Genomic DNA, 23847 nt, shown 5'->3' on the forward strand with positions numbered 1-23847 from the left:
CGCAATAGAAATATTTATAAAAATGCTGAATAAGGATACAAATAGGATAGTTAATTTAAATATTTTATAAAATTTAGAAGTATTAAATATAATGATAAATTAATTAATTGTAATAAAAAGGTCACAGTTTTAAATTTACATAAAATATTAAGACGCTTTCATTTTATTTCTTTAAATCGCAAAGGATTTGATTCGAATAACATTTTGATCTAAAACAAGAAATGTACATAAATAATTCATGAATGTTTTATAACAAATACAAAAATATATAGTAACAAAATTGCGGACTTTTAATACTTCCCAAAAGAGTTGAAAATTCCCGTCATAAATGTAGCGGGTATTCAATACATTCTGATGGATTAGGGAATTTCGGACATAAGTATTTCTTTGAAAATATTAATAGGGGAAATTATACATAACATTCTAGCGCTTTAATAATAATTCCGAAAAGTAATAGGACTGATTTTCTTCCGCCGCAATTGTACTTTGGAGCCTGTGCGCACCGACTGCATTCGGTAGAGGGCGTTCCTAGCTAACGAACGAGCACCTGGAGAGTCAGGACAAACATTTTCCCGGGACGTGTTTCTGTGAGTGGTACAAGCCGAAAATGCGGGGTTGGCAGCGCTGCATCGACGTAGAAGTCTGAAATGTTCACAGCACATTTTACAAACCATTTGAATATCTACGGCTTGTATTTATCCACAAGTTTCGAGTTAAAATAAGAAAAATAGGCCCGAATTCATTAGCAAAAAAATATAATAATAACTAAGCTGAGTTGCCTTTATCAGGAAGCTGGAAACTAGAGATTATAACTTCTGGAACACTGTAATTTTTGCTGACGAGTCGACGTATGGCGGAAACCCAATACCAATAAGCTTCAAACATTAGGCCAACTGTTAAACATGGTGGGGTCTGTGTTATAGTATGGGCATGTAGGTCTGCAGTCGGCGTTGGAAATTTGGGCTTTGTTGAAATTAAAAGGAAATTTAATCCAAAGTGCCGAAAAACTTGGGATATGTCAAATTTTCTGCAATTATCAGGACAACGATCTTAAACACAAATTGTCAATAGTACAGACCTGGCTAATATGGAATTATTCACATCTAATGCATCTACCGGCCCAGTCACCCGATATGAATTTATGGTCTTTGGAAAATAACATCCGTAAAAACATGTGACATGTTCACATGTGTAAAACCCCGTACTCGTGTACACTCGTCTTTGGATTTCTGCCATAAGTCTATTAAACACAAACCAAACGGCATGCGTTTGAACTCAAATAGGCCGTCCGTTGTGATAAAAGCAGTGTATTTCCGACTATCGGGTGTCATTTCGATCTGATAGTACCCACTATTCAAATCGAGTGACGAAAAGTATCGGAAACGTTTTGTTTCATGTAGCCGTTCTTCAATATTCGGGACTGGAAAAATTTCTTTCTTTGTCATTTTATAAATTTTGACTAAAACCACGGCACTTGCGTATTCGGATGTCGATTTCGTGATAATATCACGCTCACGTAATTCTTCAATCATCTTGTTGACAATATCACGCTTCGGTTCTGGGATATGATACTCGTAAGGCTCTTGAAATACGGTACGATTGCTCTCAAGTTCGATGTTAGCTTGAACTACGTCAGTTTTGGCAATATCTTTTAGCCCACTGGAGGAAACATCGGCATAGCTTGCCAGAAGACCTTGCATCTTATTTCGTTCTGCTTCATGGCTGAAATTGGACATTTGGAAAAATTGCTTTCAATTATTACCGGCGTCTGCTTCCGAATATTGTGCGACCATTTTCAACTTTCAGGGTAATGTTTGCATTGATGATAACATCTTAACCTATTAAAACGTCTTGTTCTAGTAACTCGTCATCAGCGATGTAGGCTTGCGCCTTGATGTTGATTCCGTCGATGGTGATGTCTATGATAATAGCCTCCGTGAACGTACGCACCCCTCCGCAAATGCCCTTTACTTGTAAACAGCATTTTACGGCTTTATCGTCGATGCGTTTGGCTACTGATCTGCGAATGATACTGCATTGGCTGCCGGTGTCGATGAATGCGGTATATGGTTGCGCTTTTATGTAGACTTATTTCTCGAAACATTCGTCAAGGTTGGTTGCACCAAGTCGTCGTAACGCTACTGTCGTCTTTTTCTTCCGTTTGGATGAACTTTGTTGCACGTTGTCCAGGTGCGTTGCAATTGTAGCATTTCATTTGTGCTTTAAATTCATCATCTTGTTTCGTTGACTCAGCATATTTCCCCTTATTGTTGTCGCTTGCTTAGTTGGTATACTTGTGGCTCACTTAGCCCTCCGCGATTAATGAAATAGTCCTCGATGGCGTCTCTCATCTGCTTCATTGTTGTGAACTTCATTGCTGAAATGCTTTGTTGGAATTCTCTATGTTTTAATCCAGCTCTTTCATAGCGTATAATGGCTGCCTCACTCAGTTTGTGACGTATACCTAGTGCCGCCACTCGATTTTTTTGCTTCTTCTTCTTCTTCTTTACTGGCGTAGACACCGCTTACGCGATTATAGCCGAGTCAACAATATCGCGCCAGTCGTTTCTTCTCTTCGCTACGTGGCGCCAATTGGATATTCCAAGCGAAGCCAGGTCCTTCTCCACTTGGTCCCTCCAACGGAGTGGAGGTCTTCCTCTTCCTCTGCTTCCCGCGACGGGTACTGTGTCGAATACTTTCAGAGCTGGAGTGTTTTCATCCATCCGTACAACATGACCTAGCCAGCGTAGCCGTTGTCTTTTAATTCGCTGAACTATGTCAATGTCGTCGTATATCTCGTACAGCTCTTCGTTCTATCGAATGCGATATTCGCCGTGGCCAACTTGCAAAGGACCATAAATCTTTCGCAGAACCTTTCTCTCGAAAACTCGCAACGTCGACTCATCTGTTGTTGACATCGTCCAAGCCTGTGCACCATATAGCAGGACGGGAATTATGAGCGACTTATAGAGTTTGGTTTTTGTTCGTCGAGAGAGGACTTTGCTTCTCAATTGCCTACTCAGTCCGAAGTACCTGTTGGCAAGAGTTATCCTGATAAGGCTTTTGTGCGAGTTCTTCAACCTACTTCTGGAGAAAATAATTCGAGCTGCAGAACTAAACACAGAAGCTACCATCTTCTATAAGAGTGTACATCTGCTGGCGTATGCTGATGATATTGAAATCATTAGAATTATCATGAAATTCGTCCACATTGACTTCACTAATAAGACAATACGTTATTTACCTTTCTACATAAATGAATGCAGATACCATACTCCAGCATGGTCAAAAATGAAAGAAGATCTGCATTTTATATAAATTAAATCTTTGAAATAGTTGATCAGGAGACGTCGCTTGCTATCGCTTCCAAGCTAAATTATTTTATATAAATAGATGCTCCAACCAATTTTCTTATATGGCGATTTAGGATTGCTGAAATAAAATCAGTATAAAAATGTTCCAAACATACAAAAATAACGTTCTTAGAGTCTACACAAAAACATGATCACAGAAGATATTACTAACTGTGGAAAGGATCATGATGCTGTGCTCGAAAACAGCTGAGAATTTTTACACGAAAAATCAAAACATTTTAAATTATTTATTGCTCACAAAAGGTGATTAATTATAAAAATGGACATTACTTTTGATTTATTTATGATGACAAAAATGTTGGATAAGCAATGTGGCTATGATAGTAAGTTGGCTGGTCGTCGTGCAATCTACGTGATGGTGGTACTTTATCCACTGTTACCGTGTTGTTCGTTTTTGAAAAAAAGTAAATACTTGCCTTAGGTTTCGTCTAAGGTCACCAATCTAGCTAATACACAAGCTTACTGCCTGAAGGTCTATCCGAAAAGACGATTTATTTTATTTAATATAAACATAGTGATGTAACAATTTATTTAGAATTAGTAATAGGTAAAAATCCGTTTGCTTGATGATTTAAATATTTTTGACGACACTCCATATTATCAGATGGTCGATTGTAAGGTAGCCAAATTGGTTCACCCACAAAATATCGTTTTGCCTTGATATAATTCTGCAAAAGATTATAAGTGACATATATTCAAATCTTAGTTTGATGGTAAATTTTAGAAAGCATCCCTAAAATGGATATAGGCTCTCCATAATAAGAATATATATATACATAAACTTAAAAAACTTATAGTTTTAACGATGTTTGATTCTCCTCTTTAAACTATTGTAAACATAGTTTTAAATCGTAATTAAATTCGAAATATTCACAAAATGATGCATTCTAACAAATAAATATCATAACCTATCCTGTGGTAATCCTTGCATTAGACAGAATTAACATCTTGATGCTATGGCATCTAGGCTTGACGGTGGTGAGTTACCTAACCAAGATCTTCAACCCGTCGCTGACTACTCTTCAAATACCCCGGAAAGTTGTAATACTGATCCATCTACTGAAACATGGGAAATCAGACAACAAAGGGAGTATTATAATCCGATAATTATTATTTCCCTAGTAGTGAAGACAATCGAGGCCTTGTTACTTCCATAATTTACTCACCACCAAAGTCTAGCTCACCATCAACATGGCTTCCGGAAAATGTATAATACCACCACGCATCTAACGTCGTAAACGCCTAGATAGTTAGTAGCATTAATCTCCATCAACGCCCTGTAAGAGGACGACTTTACTAACGTTGGACTTGCAAAAAGCCTTTAACACATTCACATAACGCCACTAGAAGCACCAAATAAGCTACCTCCAGCGCTGAAAAGGTGGACCATGAACTATCTGAGCGATCGGCGATCCTCCGACTCCCTCTGAATCCACAGTACAGACACAACAAAATCCGCAAGTTACTGATGATGCAAGTGTGGAAATACTGCATTCGTGGAATTTCAGCAATACACCTATGCCAACGAATTTTCCAGTCATCATAGCACTTGGAAAAATCCTCCGTCGTGATGGCCATCAGAGTCTTCTTCGATTCAGCTTTTATATCCTCAATTGAGTCAAAACGGTGTCCTCGGAGTGGTCATGTGAATTTGCTGAATGGCCAAAAGTTGCACGAAGATAAATCAGGCGAATGCGGTGGTTGCATCACGATATTAGTTAAAATGTGGCGAAATGATCACAAATAACCAATGTAGTATGAGATGGTGAATTATCGCACTTCTTTGTTCAATAAATTCAGACATAGTAAAAGTTGAAAAATTAACTTTTAGAGCCTCACAAAACGACGCGTATCTCAAATACTAATGAATATTTCGACGTGATTTAGTATAGATGTCACAGTACTACCAACTAACAGAAAAAAAATACCGATTCGAAAAAGGCGCGAAATATAAATTAAAAATTCACCTTTCAATTTGATCACAGTAGTACATAGCAGACAAAAAGCTCAAGTTGGCCCGAGAATCTAAAGTCACCCTTGCGCAACTTTGATACGGATACTGTGGTAAATTAATATCCTACTTATGCAGAATCGACACCCACATACCAAATTGTATGTCTATCATTTAATTAGTCCCCACATGACGCTTACCATCTTGTGCGCATGGTCTGCCTGCGCTTACCGTTAGATGACTTCGATGAAAGGCAACTTGAACCTCACCCACCCAGGTGGGACGGCGTTTAAAACTGACTAAGTGATGTGTATAACGCGAGGCCGGGATTGGGGCTCGCTACCTCCAATCTAATTCTTTATAGGGTATGTTTTTTAATTATATCTTCATTACAAATATACAAAAAAAATGATTTAGAAAAAGGGCTACTAACAAATTCATGCGGTATTTATGATATTAGTATTTTTAGTAAGAATTACGTGCGTTTCTAACTTAAAAAAAGAATTTAATTATTCTGAAGTCGAATTGCTTTAACTTAAATTCAACTGAGTAAAGGTAATTGTCATGTCATGTGACAGTTGATTAAATGCTTATGAAAATGTTTTACCTTTCAATAAATTTCAAAATAAAGTCGAAAATCGTAATACAATGTTACAGTAATCTTTTGCAGTAATCAGTAATCTATAAAAATTATTCTCTATTATAAAAGGCTTGATCTATTTTCTAAAATAGGGATTAAAAACGAAAAAAAATCAAATTATATTAATTATAAAAGTTGTTATTACCTCTATGTCCAAGGTAAATCGATGATATATGCCGGCTGGTATGATTATTAAGTCTCCCTTACTAACAGCGATTCGAATCCAATCATCTTTTGCACTAAAAAATAAAATTAAATTAAATGGACGTACAGTATATATTCGTATGTATATAATACATACTTTATCTAATATAGTAAAGAACATGTCTTCTTTTCATACTCCATAGCTAGTATTCTTTTTGTAACCTGAACAATTGTTGCTCTGCATTGAGTACATGAGACTTCGAAAAGTAATGGAGATTTTTGCAGAGGAAATACAGCCGCTTCTAACTATTTACCATATACATATTTATGTATGTATGTATATACACTGGTGGCCGAAATAATAGTAAATTCTATGTTAATTTGTTTAAATTGATAGTGATTGGAACTGGCAGAAATAAAAAAATAATTCACATATTCACCGATATAAACGGTATAAAATCAACCTGAGGTTCGAAAATCCTTTATAAGGTATGTATATGGGGCTAGGAGAATTTTTGATCCGATTTTACCCCTTGGATGTGTGTTACCTGTCGTTACCCTCCGACCCACCGCAATTTGCGCCTATGGGAAAACTTGTAATTTACCCATAAGCTCACAGGCAATTTCCGTTAATCATTTATATACTCGTATATGTACTACTAGAAAATTTTTCAGAAAATGATGATGTTTAACGGTTGTACAAATGGATGTAAGTATTATTTATAAAGTAATTTGTTTTGCATATAAATTCTTTTGTATTAATTTGATTTACTTTACGCCTCACTGGCGTACTTAAATAAAAGCACTGGCGGCTGGTTTTTCAGCGCCTAGCGTTAACACCGACGCGGAATCTCTAAACAAATGTAAAGATGTAAGAAATTTATAATTTTACTTGCTTTCGTAAAAGAAGGAAAATCAAAATATTGTTTTCAATTCAGTTTCTTATTAAATTTAAAAATATCGAATATCGCCTAAGATAAAAGTCCCTTTGAAAATGAAATAATGATTAACACTAGATATACCAACGATTAAAGTATACTTATTTATACCAAACCAGTTAAATTGACTGCTCTTAAAAAGGAAGCGTTTAATGGGGTTTCCAGTCTTTATTTACTTTTAAATACAGTATACATATGTACAGTAATATAAACTTTATAAAATTAATTCTTTAGTTATAGCTAGAAAAATTATGATATCATTACGAAAAAAAATATTAGACGTAGTAGGAATTTTAAATTGAAATACCGAAAACAGTCATTTGGACTGGTCTGGTATACTCGTATATAGTGTTAAACTTCTCGAAGAAGGAAAAACATACCCTGAAATCGGTCGAATTATTGGAAGAACACATGTTTCCATTCAAAGAGTAAAAAAAAATCACAAACATACCGGTGTTTTTGTTTTTCGTCCCGTCCAGGGCGGCCAAAAATACTAGATACGCAAAACTAAAAAGGGTTAAAGGCAAGCGTATGATGCTTTCGCGAAAGAGCACTTAATAAGCTCCTGGCAGACAGTTAGAGTAAGTAGAATCAAGGGACGTAAGATTTTATGACGAAGCAGTGGCTGTTTTTAGTGGAAATAAGTAAATCCAAATGTCCTCAAATATTCACAGAAGATTCCTCAAACATTTCTGAAGGTTAATAATAATGTTTGTCTTGCAATCTCTTGTGGAAGTGCAATGTGAATTATGCTGTGTACTTACTCTCTGACATCGAAATATCCAGAACCATCCAAAACCAGTCGAATTTCTTCATCCGTATGTAAATGCTCGGTGTAGAACGACTTCAGCTTATTTTCGAAGTCTGGCAAACACGATTTGGAGCAAGTTATCTGTATACAATTCAAAAAAAAATATATTAACAAAAATTTCCTTTTATTAATTTTAAATTACTTATTAAAATAATATGATTGCTTTTGAATAAAATATACGAGTACATCAGTTTTATTGCATAAGCGAATTAGTCGAATAAACAAAGATTCTAAGGATGGTCTTGTTTCTTCCTCCGACGTCAATGATGATTTTATTGTCTTTGATGCAATTGGTATCTGAAGAGGGATTGACAAACAAATTCCCAAAGAAAGAATTGTTTAAAAATGGGTAAGGTCAATGATCTAACGACTTCGCAAATGAAAAACAGGGTATGTGTTTTTTACAATAATTTGTTAATTATTCTTTCGAAACAATATTTAAAGAGTAAGTATTACTGTTTTGTTCACCCAGCTGTTGTTTGTAAAACTCAAAACTAACGGTGATAGATAAAAAAAATTATATATACCATATATTTGCACAATATACATACATACATATGTATAAGATCTAATAAAAAGAAATCCATTATTTTTCTAGATGGCTTTAATAATCTGTATTTCGAGTTCCAACTGCGAATTGCTGATGAACCATTTTTGAAGCTGATGGTTACTGGTGTTGAAAAATTAGTCACTTATGACAACGTTATGCGAAAACGATCGTGATCGAAATGGGGTAAGCCGGCGGGTCCTTATACCATCAAAATGCCAACAAGTTATCAAACAAAACAATTTAGTGAAAAATTAATGAATTTATTTTTGGTAGCGCTTATAAAAAGCTACTAGAGCTTATACTATATATTAATATTCTTTAATGAAACACAATCTTCAGTGTCACATTCAGAACTGATTTTCTTTATTTTCTTATATTATCACTAAGCATAAATAACATAGAGCTTATTCTAATTTCTCTTATTACTCAATATTATGCTGTTACGATAAGTTCTCTTAATACTCTTATATATAATGTTGTTGTAGCATCATACATAATTTGTATGTGTGTATGTATGTATGTAAGTATGTGTGTATGTATGGATGTGTGTATGTATGTAGGTATGTATGTATGTATGTATGTATACATTACTCCTCCACCACTAGAATTAACAGTACCTGGTAATTCAAAATGTAAATAAAATTTTATGTTAACAATTATTCTTTCTTTTAACTTGAGTTTTATATATTTTTTTAAATTTATTATCCTTAGACAATAAATAGTTTCCCTCCTGTGTATAATTTGTAATTTTTTTATACTTAGGCATTGATTTACTTACTCTATTATTTTTTACAACGTCATTGGCAAAACCTTCCGTTGCAACTCTATTGGTTTTCTGATTTAACATACGTATTCTTTCAGACTTTCTTGTGTGTATTATTTGGGAAAGTTTAGCTAATTCTTCGTGTGAAACTAAGTTATTTATAAGATCGATCGGTCGTGTTTTAGTAGTAGAATGAATAGTATTATTGTATGATATTATAGCTTTATAAACCTTTTCGGAAATATCGTCTTTATTATCTGGATCAGCATTAAAGAGTCTAATATGCTCATTGAGAGTACCATGCAGTCTTTCCACATCTGCATTTCCTGTTTTTAAATAAGCTGTTGTTGTGTGAAATTTTATGTCTTGATTCTTTAAAAATTCTCTAATTGTAGCAGTGTCGATTTCGTTATCAAATATAAGCAGATTTGGTTTTCCTAAATATTGAATCCTTTGCTTAAGAGCTTTGAGTATTGATACCCACGTCCTATCTTCCAGATAGTGGGCAGTTGCATATTTCGTTAGCTTGTCTATGCTTGTCAGATACATCATGCCACGCTGTGGAAACCATATATCTACATGAACGATTTCATTGTGTTTATTTGGGGTAGGTGTTATTGATATATTGTGTTTTATTGGATTTCTATCAAATTTTGCAAGTTTGCAAATATTGCAATTGTTAATGTAATTTTGTATCTCCTTTTGTAATTTTGGGTAAAAATAATCATTTTTTAACTCCTCAAAAACCTCATTTATCCCTCTGTGATTATTTTTATAATGAATTTTCTCTATTAATTGCAAAAGCTGTTCTCTGTCGGTTATATCCTGTATAAGCATGTTTGATTTTAATATTTTAAGATTTTTATTTTTCACAAAATATTTAATGAAGTTAGATTGAAACTCGAGGTATAACTCAATATTTGGACAAAAAACTACTGCAAGTCCTTTTACAGGTAGTTTCTCTCTCATGAAATTTAAAATACTATTTTTATCTGCTACCTTTACGTTATAACGAACTTTGTTTTTGAATAATATTTGAGTTTTTACAGAATCGACATTGGACTTTTGGATGACTATTTGAATTTTAAACATATTAATTGGTTTTTCAGTTATTTTAATGTAATCAGTATCATCGCTTTCTGCGCTATGTACTGTATTGACATCTTCCTCAAAAATTTCATTTAGGTTCAGCTCTATTTCACTATCAGCTGGCTCATAACTTAATCTACTAAGTCCATCAGCTACTACGTTTTCTTTTCCTTTTATATAGTTAACTTCAAAATCGAACTCGTTTAGCTTAATTTTCCATCTTTGGATTTTCGCATTCGGTTCTTTTATACTGTTGAGCCAAACAAGGGGACGATGATCTGTCTTAATAATAAATCTACGGCCAAAAATGTATGGTCGGAAATATTTCGTGGCCCACACGATGGCCAGCAACTCCTTTTCTATTGTGCTGTAGTTTTTTTCGTGTCCATTTAGAGTTCGACTGGCAAAAGAAATAACTTTATTTCCTTGCGTCAGTACTGCTCCTAATGCAAAATTGCTTGCATCGGTAACAAGCGTAAACGTTTTATTAAAATCTGGATGCACCAGTATAGGGTCATTTTGTATCAGTACCTTTAATTTTTCAAATGCCGCTTTATAGTCTTTATCATGTATGTTAATTTTTGCGCCTTTTTTCAGATATTTAATCAAATGGTGCGCTATTCTAGAATAATCATTAATAAAGCGCCTATAGTAGCCTGTTATGCCCAAAAATGATTTAATTTCTTTTTGAGTTTTAGGTAATAAAATCTTTTGAATAGCTTTTATCTTTTCCGGATTGGGTTTGATGCCATTGGGAGTGATAACGTGACCTAAAAACTCAGTTTCTTTTACAAGGAATGTGCATTTATCAACTTGAAGTTTTAGATTGGCTTCACTCAAACGCTTTAATACTTTATTAATCGCTTCTAAATGCTCTTCAATACTTGTCGAAAAAATTAGAATGTCGTCTAAGTACACTAAACAGATTGAACCAATGTATTCTTTCAATACATTGTTAATCAGTCGTTGAAACGTAGCTGGTGCATTACGAAGCCCAAACGGCATACGTAAAAATTCGTAATGCCCAGTAGTTGTTGAAAATGCAGTCTTTGGAATGTCATCTGGATGCAATTCTATTTGGTGAAAACCCTTGGCCAAGTCCAGAGTCGTGAAATATTGGCATCTACCTAGCTTATCGAATATATCGTCAATATTTGGTATAGGGAATCTATCTTCGACAGTGACATCATTTAACTTCCTATAATCAATTACAATGCGCCATTTTTGTTTATTCGACGAGTCTAATTTTTTTGGTACGATCCATATAGGACTATTATATGGACTATGAGAATGTCTAATAATATTTTGTTCTAACATGTTTTCAATTTGATTATTTATCTCTTCCTTATGTATCTCAGGGTATCTATACAATTTTGAATATATTGGCATATCATGTTTTGTTATAATTCTATGCTTTATTTCATTTGTAAATGTTAATTTAGTATTTTTGTCATAAAAAACATGTTTATATTTTCTTAATATTTTCACTAACTTCTCTTTTTCATAATCTGCCAGATGGTTTAATTTAATAACTTTTGTAATATTATAATTTTCGATTTCGGAATTAAAGAATTCAAAGTAGTTTTCCTTATAAGACATTTCGTTATAAGATTCTTCTTCTTCAGATAAATATAAAGTCATAACAGCATTTTTTGTTATTAATTGTCTGTTATTCAAATCAATGACGCAATTTAAGTCTTTCAAAATATTATTTCCTATTAATCCATCGAAATTTTTGTTAAAAGCATATTCTAAAAACTCACAGAAATAATTGTTGAAATTGAATTCTTTAAATATCGGAAATGAACAAAGTTTTGTTATCAATATTTTTGTACCTAAAGCTTTTGCTATTACATTTACATTTCGCTTCAATCTTGGATGGCAAATATCAGGGTTAATTATACTGAACTCTGCGCCAGTATCGATTATGAATTTTAGTTTTTTTATGGGGTTATTAATTATTATGTAAGGAAGGTTTCCTCGCCCACGATAGGAAAATTTACATTGGAATTTCCAATTTCCATTGGTACCACTTGTTGATTAGAACTGTTCAAACTTTTATTATGATTTATTAAATTAGACTGCCTAGTTTGATACAGATTATTGTTTGGAGTATATTTTGGTATGTTTGTATTTGGGGCTTGTGAGTAATTTGATCGCCTTGTTTGTCCTGTGAATCTTGAGCTACCAGGGTTATTATCATAATACTGATCCAAATTATCAGTGGGAAATCGTTGGTTTTGGCGTAAAGGTGTATAATTGTTCACAAAGTTGTGATTATTGTAATTGTTGTCATTATCTGTATTATGGCTTTCATCATATTTATTAATGTACTGTCTGTTATAGCTTGGAGCTAATATTTTTATAGGTTTATTAGGGTTTCTATAGTTATTACTAAAGTCAGTTCTTGTAGTATTTGTACTCAAATAGCCTTGTTTTGCTGGTCCAAATTGAGTGTAACTTTGGTGCCTAGCATCTAATATTATTTGAAATGCATCTTCTAAGGTCGTAGGGTTTCTAGCGAATATCATCGTGCGAGTGGGTTCTGGTAAATGGTCCCTAAATGTTTTAAGTGAAATTCGGTTTATCTCACTTGTTGTGTAAGTGTTATCGCCATGAGTCAAATTTCTGTTATGGATTCTATTTGCAAGTTTGTTAATTTGAAAATAATAATTTTCTATAGTTCCTTGTAGTCTACAGGTTTTAAGATTGTCCATTAAATCATTACTACTAAGTTTTTCACCGAAGTTCTTTGTAAGTATGTCTTTTAAAATGTCCCAAGTTGTTACGTTAGTGTATCTATGAATTGCTTCTCTGGTTTTGCCAACGCATTTGTTTTTAACATATCCAAAAAGTATACATCGGTTAGTATTGTCAAATTCCAAAATTGATGGTATGATGTTTTCAACTTGACTTATAAAATCTGGCAGTTGATTCTGATCATTGCCATCAAAGCTTTCAATATTTTTAATACAACTTAAAATAAGGTTAAATTTGCTCACTTCTAAGGCGTCCATTATTAAAAGTGTATTTGTTTTAAAATAATAACGTAAAGAAAAGGTTATGTACTATTATTAAAAGTAAATGTAAGAATAAGCAATAAATATATATAAGTATGTAGATAAATGGCTAGTCAAACAATATATAATAGCGCAGTGATAACATACATATGTAGGTTAGCACAAAACATTCATATGTAATTTTTGGCGTACAATTACCTATGTACGTTTCTTCTTGTTGTTTTGTGTTGTAACTGCTAAGCTTATTGCTCCCGTTGCAATTTGATTGTCGACTCTACTATTTGTGCCGGTGTACTTATTGTTATTACTGAAATTGTTGTTTCTTCTGATGTTCTTTGAATTTACTTCTCGCTCTCGTTCGTTGCGTTGTTACAAGTGCTGTGTTGTTGAATTCGATGTCCTTTGTGGAGGTCACAATTGCATTTTTATTTGAGAGAATCCGTAATTTGTTATTGGTATTATTTAATTGCTTTTGTATTTATGTATTCCAAATATATGTAAGTAGTTTTTGTTTTATAAGTCGGTATGCTTTAACTTTCGAAGAGTTCCCGATTGTTTTTGCACTTCAGAGTAATCACTGAATTTTTGTTTTTGCAAGAAGTTTTTCTCTAACCTTCGTAGAGGTCGCAATTGTTATTGTATTTCAGAGGAATCACTGAATTTTTTTTTGTTTTCATATTAAACTAGTCTCTAACCTTCGTAGAGGTCGAAATTGTTTTTGCACTTCTGAGTTTTTGTTTTTGTAAGAACTAAGTCTCTAACCTTCGTAGAGGTCACAATTGAATTTGCACTAAGAAAAATCACTAATATGTTGCAGTTTTAAGCAGACAGTATTTAACCTTCATAGAGGTCATGTTCAAACTCAGTTATTTTTAACTGATTTGTTACACAGTTTTAAACACCTTATTCAAGTTCATTGACCTGATTAAAGGCCGTTATTACAAACGCACTTTTCACAAATTTCACCCAATTTATAATTTGATGCTGCTACTTATTATATTTAGCTTGACGTTTTTCACATTTATTGTTCCGTATTTCCTAATAACTTTTAAGCCTTTGAAGTTAGTATAATTCACCAATTTTTCAATTTTTAGGTGCACAGAGTAAACAATATTTAAATCTTCTTAAATTTTGTTTAAGTTTTAATCCTCGTCGCCATTAATATTCTTTAATGAAACACAATCTTCAGTGTCACATTCAGAACTGATTTTCTTTATTTTCTTATATTATCACTAAGCATAAATAACATAGAGCTTATTCTAATTTCTCTTATTACTCAATATTATGCTGTTACGATAAGTTTTTGATTTTCTTTATTTTCTTATATTATCACTAAGCATAAATAACATAGAGCTTATTCTAATTTCTCTTATTACTCAATATTATGCTGTTACGATAAGTTCTCTTAATACTCTTATATATAATGTTGTTGTAGCATCATACATAATTTGTATGTGTGTATGTATGTATGTAAGTATGTGTGTATGTATGGATGTGTGTATGTATGTAGGTATGTATGTATGTATGTATGTATACATTACTATATACGTACGTATATAACAAGAAGAATTGAATACCGGACTGACTGTCTAACTAAAAATTAAGATATCTAAGAACTTGGTAAGCGTGTTTCTTGGCACTATATTAGTATTATAGTTGAGCGAAATCAGATAATTGGTATGCCCACAATATTCCGCTAATCGAAAGTATAAAAACTGGTATAAATGAAATTCAAATTAAGATATACATATGTATGTATATTTTTTCTTGTTTACATTTAATTCTATCATGGAATCAGATCACACAAAAGTTTCAAAGTAGTTAGAAATTCTACATCAAAGCAGAATTATTACATAAGATATCAGTAGCAACTGAAAAATTTAATACATTTTATTCCTTTTTAGCACCAGACATTATTATCAGTCAAGTAGTTGCCAAGCTATGATATTGTAATAAGTGGGCGATGACACGCCCTTTTTTGTTTTTTTCCGATTTCCAATAATTCGAAATATTAAATCCAAATGCTAGAAATAAATGGTTTCCTGAATCTGTGTAGCATACGCTTAATAGTTAAGAGATATATACATTCGAATATCTATTTTGACCGTGCCCCTATTCAAACATTTTTATATCAAATGTCAAATCGGCACAATTCATCGAAATTAATTTAGCAATGTTTTCTGTCACCACAACAACAACAGAGACGCCAAAAAGAGCAGGATGATGAGACTTTTAGATAAAATTATAAATAACATACTTATATGTATATTGCTAAATTCAATTCATATTTACTTCATCTTCATATGAGTAGTTCCGATCTTTACGAATAGCAGTCAGCAATTCATCGTCTTCATAATTGTCCGCATTTATCTGAAAGAAATTAAATAATTCGTAAATAAGCATTCTATGTAAATTAAAACTATTCTTTACAATAAACGTTCTAATAATAAATTTTGATAATTTAAAGTGAATATACCTACTACTTAATAGTAAATATTATTGTCATTGATATCATGTAAAAGGAGGTTAACTAAAAAAAGAGGCGAAAAAGTTCGAAAAAGATAGTTGTTTACTTTCGAACATACATACATATGTCATCAACTCCAGTGCTCGACCTGACGTGACAACTTGCGGCATCTTATAATTTGGATTATTCACTAAAGGCCAAATTCTCCGTAACAAAAAAACAATGTTTTGACTGTCGGTTGATAACTTTAACAATCCCCAAACAGTTTTAGTAAAAACAAACCATGGGTTATTCTCTTTCTTTCGAAAAATAAAAAAATTATTCGTTTCCTACCGTTTTTAATACTAACTAAAAATATTAGTATTTCTAGTATTATTTATTATTATATTATGACAAATTCAAAGATTTAAAGCAAGATAAGAATATATGATGTATGAAATTGAAAGTGATCTTCAAATCTTTCGACCATGCTATTTTGAATTGTAACAACTCTAAAACATCCGACCCTGTTTGGTTAGCAAGGCGCACTCAAGCTCTTTCATTGAAACAATGAGTTTTATAGAAGTTATTAGGCTAAAGTTGTAGGTAATGAAAAAAGCTACAACTCTTGTGTCAACACCTTTTTCAATTAATCTCAAAATGTATGAGGAAAATTAAGATATCCCAGTATTATTTTTATCTTTAACAAAAAAAAATTTACAAAATTTGGTGTAAACTTACCTTTTTATGTCCCAAACATATGTATAGTAATTTTTTTAATTGAAAATATTTCTTTTCACTTTATTTTGACTTAATAGTGGAAGATAAGCATATTTTCAATTGAAAATTTAATTATACTCACAAAGTCCCTGGGAATATTTAATTGTTATTACTCCTTAATTATATTTTGACTGATTCCAAATTGTTGCTTGCCTCGTTTAGTTTCAGGAGTTTTCATCATAAGCTTAAAGTAATTTTCAATTTCTTGTAACCTTGTTTTTACGAGATGTTAATCATCCATTTTCATGCCTTCGATAAACTCCGGGAAGGTTATTGCCTTACTACAATCTTATAATCAGACTCCCTGTTAAAGAAGAGATCAACCAGTCTTCTAGCATATTCATATGTGAACGACTGTTTAAGAGTTTTAGCAAAAGCATTCAACCAAAATCTTATGATTTTTAAACAAGCTGAGTGAATTTAGAAATGTATAAAAGAAGTTTCAATTGTCCTCTTAGTCAGAAACACGGTTGTCAACGCACAAAACCCTCAGAGAATTTAAAGCGAAAGTTGAGCAGTTTTTGGAAAGGATTGCCAAATGTGATGAGTGCGTTGTAGCTAAAGGATCCAGGCGTCATGGCGCCATTTGAGCGAATTGGCGTGGATGTGGATGGTCCATTTCCCACCAATAAAATGAACAACAGGCATTTTCGGTAGTCAAAGAGCATTTCAGCAAATTGCCAGTTCCTAATTAAGAGGCTGAACCAGTAGCGAACATGAGGGAAATGAGATTCGTTGTTTCAATGCAATTACTTTGTGATCAACACAAGAATGCCAAGACAGTTTTAATTCAGATGTGCCGAAAACTGGGTAGAGACCAGATAAGAGAAATAAATTCTATATAATTGGTACCGCAAAACGGAACGATCAAACGAATGTACCATAAATTGCCAGAATCAACCAGACTTTGGCTGGCAAAGTTTTTTTTAAATATCTACTATATAATGGCTACCACATTGTTTAGCTGACACAGTTCTAGTCAGAGTCCGTCACAGATAAACAGATGCCCAACTCATCTCCCATTGAAAGTGAGAGAGCAATTGCTAAACAACAAAACCTCCTGAACCCGATCAACTGTCAAAGTTCAAGAGGTTTTGACGATTAGCAATTGGAAAAGAGGGATGGCTACATTGAAATCTTACCAAAAGAAATATGTAAACAGTGGGATTTGTTACATCGTTCAAGACCACTAATAAAAAATGTATAACAATGAAACTTAAATAAATTTGTGAAATTTAAATGTATTTGATGAAACGTTCTATGGTGTAAAGCATCATAGTATTCATTTTTCACGGAAAATGATATGAAAAATATTTATTGATTGAGAGCTAACAAGCTTAAATCCTTTTATTGGGTATTGAAAGGTCAAACGTCAATTGTTTTAACGTACCATAAAAATATTTAAATAGTTGTCTATATAGTAATTTTTAATCGTTATAAATGTTGATTCTCTAAATCTAAGTGCCCAAAAGTAATTATTTTGTTCAATCTGGCCATAATAATGAAAATGTTTTAAAAAACGCTAATTTTGGGGCGCTCTCATACTGGAATAAGTTGGACATCCCTTTATCCTTACCTGCATTGGAAGGAACAAATGAAATATGAGTAAGAAGTAGTTAGCTTGAATAATGAGTAGTAAAGCGTTAAGTGGTTGGAATTAGAAATAAAGATAAGTATAAAGCCATTAAATTCGGACTGAATACACATCTTCTACATCTTCAAAAATCTTGTACGATTCCTGTGCTCGGTGCACAACAATATTTTTGATTAGGTTCTTTTTACTTTTACTAACCTTTTTCTAAAACAATTATGTTATAAATATTTACATACTGTTACAAAAGTAGTATTAAGTTATATTTGTATTACTATATGCATCCCTGATTATGAACAATAGCTGTAGGTATATGGAATAGCATTTGTCTTGTTGTAGACATCTGGCGCCACGGCTGTCTGCTCGTCGAAACAATAGACATCTGGCGCCGCACTGTCTGCTTGTCTAGGTAAACAATTGCTGAGTCTGGCGCCGCGACTGTCTGCTTGCGTCTGGCGCCGTATAGCCGTATGTTCTGGTAATTTCCAGACGCGATATTCTAGAAGGACACGTCGGCATCAGCGAGAAGTGCGTGGCTATATAAGCCGTGGCAGCGCCAACGTAATAAATCAGTGCTAAGAGTAAACTGCTATAGTGTAGACGAGTTGTGAAATAAAGAGTTGTTGAATTAAATTAAACAGTGTTGATTTTATTTGTCAATCCAGAGATACGAACCTAACAAAGTAAACTAGCAAGAGTAAATTCGTAACAATTGGTGTCAGAAGTGGGATTGTCAAATAATCCAAATTCAAGATGGTTAAATTCGGAGAATTGAGAATTCAGCAATTAAAAAAGGAACTGGAGGAGCGTAATTTGCCGATAAGCGGGCAAAAGGCGGATCTGCAGGCACGATTACGTGAAGCAATGGAAGCGGATGGAATTAATGTGGACGAGTTCGAATTTGTTGGGCCAGAAACTTCTACAAAGGTAGAAGAGAAAGTAGAAGAACAACGAACATCATCAAGTGTAGACATGAACACGTTGTTAGTGGCTATTAAGCAAATGGCAGAAAATGCAGTGCAAACAGAAAATCGTCTGGCACAGCAAATAGCTGAAAATACATCGCAGTTAAAGTCTTGCCTTACACAACAAATGACTGAAAATAATACGCAGTTAGAAAAGCGTTTGGTACAACAGATTACAGAAAATAATACACAAGTGCAAGAGAAATTTTCAAAATTTGAAGACGAATTAAGCACAATAAAAAATGACGAAGAAAATTTAAGATCAGAATTTCTTCAACTGAGTAATCGTATGCGAGAACTGCAACTGCATGGCCCTGCACCATCAACAAATAATCCAAGATTGAAGGCACCCACATTCGATGGAAGTATTCCATTTCAAATTTTCAAACTTCAGTTTGAAAAGACAGCAATGGCCAATAACTGGAATGCAGCGGACAAAGTGGCGTCCTTGTTTGTATCATTGAAAGGACCGGCAGCAGAAATCCTTCAGACTATTCCAGACTGTGAACGGGACAACTATGAGGCATTGATGAGTGCGATAGAAAGACGATATGGTAGTGAGCACCGGAAACAAATATACCAGATCGAACTGCAAAATAGGGGTCAGAAGATGAACGAGTCATTGCAAGAGTTCGCAACTGAAATAGAACGACTGGCTCATTTGGCAAATGCAGATGCACCTGTGGATTACATTGAGAGGGTAAAAATTCAATGTTTCATAAATGGAATTCGTGATGTGGACACCAAACGCGCCACATATGCAATGCCAAAAAGAACGTTTGCTGAAACGGTTTCGCACGCCCTCACACAGGAAACAGCTTCCCTACTAAGTAAACCAGCACCCAAAGTACAAAGGGTTGAAATGGAACAACCGGCGCTGATGGAAGAAATATTGAAGACTCTGAAGACAATTGCTGCACAGCGAGTAAATACAACAGGCAGATGTTTCAACTGTAGAAAAGCGGGTCACTTTGCCCGAAATTGCAAGATAAAAGTAAACCCATCAAAATGGAAACAACCAACAGAACACCGAAAGAGGATTCACCACAAAAATGCGGATGCATTATCACGTCGCCCTTGTCCACTGGAATGTAAACATTGCTCCAAATCAGAAGGAAAAGAAGGTATAATCGACGTGCGATTACTGAATATAGAACCTGAAGATGATTGGACTCCTCATCGCATCAGAATCAATCAGCTGGAGGACCCTGATCTTGCAAAGCTGGTAATGGCCAAAGAAAATGGGGTACGACCACCAAAGGAACAAATAAGTAGCGAGAGTCCAACTGCAAAAGCATATTGGGCCCAATGGAACAGCATAAACCTCGTTAATGGATACCTTCATCGTACCTGGGAAAGCGAAGATGGCAAACATTCTCGTCTGCTGATCATAGTACCGAAGTCCATGATCCCAAAAGTATTGGAAGAATATCACAATGGACCTAGTGGAGGGCACCTTGGAATAACAAAAACTATAGAGAAGATTAAACAACGGTTCTACTGGATCGGTTGTCGAGATTCCATAGCAGAATGGATAAGTAATTGCGTAGAGTGCATGGCAGCTAAAGGTCCTAAAGCCAAAAGTCGCGGTAGGCTACAACAGTACAACGTGGGATCACCATTTGAACGAGTCGCAATGGATATTGCAGGTCCGTTCCCAACCAGTACGGCCGGAAACAAATATCTACTGGTTGTCATGGACTATTTCAGTAAATGGCCAGAAGTATATGCCTTACCAAACCAGGAAGCGAAGACAGTAGCCGAAGCGTTTGTAGAAAATTGGATAACAAGGTTCGGAGTGCCCGTCGAATTACACTCAGATCAAGGCAGAAATTTCGAATCTTCCATTTTCCAAGAAGTCTGTACATTATTGGGCATCCACAAGACACGGACAACAGCGTTACACCCACAATCAGATGGGATGGTAGAGAGATTCAACCGAACGCTCGAAGAACATCTGCGGAAAATCGTTGATAAAGACCAACGGAATTGGGACAAGCGCATCCAGATGTTCCTGCTGGCGTATCGTTCAGCGAAGCACGAGACAACTGGTTACACGCCGGCAAAGATTATTTTCGGATCTGATCTGCGACTCCCTGCTGATCTTAAGTTTGGAACGAATCCTACAGCTGTAAGAAATGATGGAGATTATTGTTCTGCCTTAAAGGAAGAAATGAATGAATTGCATCTAATGGTAAGACAGCATACGCATCTGATGAGCAATAAGATGAAGGACCGGTTCGATCAAGCGGCAAATTCAAAAGGTTTTGAACAAGGTGATCTGGTCCTGTTGTACAATCCACTTCGAAAGAAAGGCTTGTCCCCGAAACTGCAGACAGCCTGGGAAGGACCCTATATGGTGATGAAACGACTTAATGACGTGGTATACCGCATACAAAGAAATGGAAAAGCACGATGTAAAATGAAAGTAGTACATTTGGAGAGACTCGCCCCATTTGGTTCAAGAGGATTTGTGCCTAATCGGGACGATTAGGCTTTAGTGGAGGGCAGTGTTACAAAAGTAGTATTAAGTTATATTTGTATTACTATATGCATCCCTGATTATGAACAATAGCTGTAGGTATATGGAATAGCATTTGTCTTGTTGTAGACATCTGGCGCCACGGCTGTCTGCTCGTCGAAACAATAGACATCTGGCGCCGCACTGTCTGCTTGTCTAGGTAAACAATTGCTGAGTCTGGCGCCGCGACTGTCTGCTTGCGTCTGGCGCCGTATAGCCGTATGTTCTGGTAATTTCCAGACGCGATATTCTAGAAGGACACGTCGGCATCAGCGAGAAGTGCGTGGCTATATAAGCCGTGGCAGCGCCAACGTAATAAATCAGTGCTAAGAGTAAACTGCTATAGTGTAGACGAGTTGTGAAATAAAGAGTTGTTGAATTAAATTAAACAGTGTTGATTTTATTTGTCAATCCAGAGATACGAACCTAACAAAGTAAACTAGCAAGAGTAAATTCGTAACAATACATATATACATGCCTGCACATTACAAGAAAAAAAGAAAATAAAATTAAAATTTTCGAACATATTATTTTTAGGGGTTTCACATAGTCTCATAAAGTTATAAGTTATAACGATGCGAAAACATAGCGTTCAGAGTTGTATTTGCGTATACTTATTTTAGTCGATTACGGTTTGGGCGACAAAAAAGGTCCTCATATGAACGTAGTCAGCCATGATAAGTGTTATATGTGTACAAAACTAATTGTTATATTGTATTTCCGAATATTTTGAAGTACCTGACTATTCCATATTTTATTGTTTTCTCATATGTGTGCTACTTATTAGTTGTATTAACAAATTTTTAACATCCTCACTAATCGTCAGACGTGTTGGACAAGTATCGATAACTATCGTACAATACGTAAAACCAGACAATTTAAATAACTTCGTCATATGATATGAATGCTTACAAAATACTCACAGTGAAGTGTTCTACGCCTGTTTTCTGGTGAAGATCTTCTAGTGACAAATATTCGGGTGGGCTTTTATGATGCTCCAAACGTTGGTCATTTTCTTTATTATCCATATACCACACCTTCACCATTTTGATACCGCGGCACTTCTAAATACTCTGATCAAAAGATCAGAATAGCATTGCCTTTATCAATGACAAACGTTTTGGAATACATAGATATGTATGTTTGTATGCACATACTTACATACATACATATGTATTTAAATATGTTTGTACAGATATGTATGTGCATTGTTGAGAGAATAATTAAGCGATAAGCAAAAATAATAATTTTCATAATCAAAAACATTTGTATGCATCCATATGTAGCAAATTTGCTTTTTAAATCTTTTTGTTGACATACGTTCATTTATTGCAACACATACTGTTTGCATTCTCCCTCTTTTTCAAAACATTGGAAAAATTATATAGAAATAAGTAGATGAAAAAGATTTTGTGTTCCCACTTTCTAATAAGTGATCTCAGACTGTGTTCACACACGGACTACTTTGCTTTAGAGGCATTATTTATAGGCGGTTTTCGGCAGCGCTTAAAAAAAATAATTTTGGTCGCTACTATACCGTGGTGTCCTTGCTGTTATCGCTGTAAACTGTTGTTGTTGTTATAGCGATTATCTAAGTTTTGTTTGGGGGAGAGTAATATGTTAGTTGTCATCAAAATTACATAACGATAGGAATCGAGCTGCTTCGTCGGGTTCGGACCAGTATCGGGCAAGTTGTCATCCAGGACATGTTTGGACTCCAAGTACGCCATTCACCGAAACAGAGTCACTGAAGGTATTAATTGCTCCACAGGGAATGCAGTCCAAAATTGGTTGTCTTCGAAATCTGGTCTGTGCATTGTCAATTTCGTCTACATGGGTAGCGGCAGGTAACTAAAGGAATGGCAAAAACTTCTTTGATGAAAGAGTGTTAATCTCCTTTATGTAAATGTTAGTTTGGGGGACATCAGGAGACATCTTGTTCTAGTCTGGACTGCGGTACTCTGATCGTTTGAGGTTCAGTCTGGACTTCTTCAACCAATTCGAAAATAGGGCGGCCATGGAACCGACAATGGAAAGTTTTAACACACTTTTTGGAGAGAGATTTAAAATAATTAATTGAAAAGACCTTCAAAATAAACAGTTCTTTTAAGGTTTAACTCAAAATAATAATATTCACTCCGCCTTTAGATATGTTATCATATCTATTAAGAGGAAATTATGTATTATGTATGTATGTGTTAATGTGTTATGTGCTCCTCTCGCTTTCAGTACTTACCAACATTTGATTAATTCTCTTCCGTCGA

General features: G+C 34.4%; 1 protein-coding gene across 1 annotated transcript; it reads right to left on the bottom strand.

Annotated features, from left to right (window-relative positions):
* Positions 1–3833: 3833 nt before the first annotated feature.
* LOC105225592 (acireductone dioxygenase) lies at positions 3834–22715 on the bottom strand. The gene is made up of 5 exons (XM_011204122.4): positions 22507–22715; positions 15573–15650; positions 7812–7939; positions 6111–6204; positions 3834–4042 (listed from the first exon to the last, which is right to left on the bottom strand). Exons 1-5 carry the CDS (start codon positions 22627–22629, stop codon positions 3902–3904), a joined length of 564 nt encoding a protein of 187 aa, XP_011202424.2. The 5' UTR covers positions 22630–22715; the 3' UTR covers positions 3834–3901.
* Between the last annotated feature and the right edge of the window lie 1132 nt (positions 22716–23847).

This window comes from Bactrocera dorsalis, chromosome 5, assembly GCF_023373825.1.
Source record: "Bactrocera dorsalis isolate Fly_Bdor chromosome 5, ASM2337382v1, whole genome shotgun sequence".
NCBI classification, from domain to species: Eukaryota; Metazoa; Arthropoda; class Insecta; order Diptera; family Tephritidae; genus Bactrocera; species Bactrocera dorsalis.

Bases quoted from the DNA above. Each gene is read 5' to 3' on its own strand.
- LOC105225592 (XM_011204122.4), bottom strand. From the start codon at position 22,629: ATGGTGAAGGTGTGGTATATGGATAATAAAGAAAATGACCAACGTTTG. The intron at 6,205-7,811 runs GTAAGTACACAG...TTTATTTTTTAG, and splicing joins GGATATTTCGATGTCAGAGA to TGCAAAAGATGATTGGATTC. The intron at 4,043-6,110 runs GTAATAACAACT...AATCTTTTGCAG, and splicing joins GATTTACCTTGGACATAGAG to AATTATATCAAGGCAAAACG.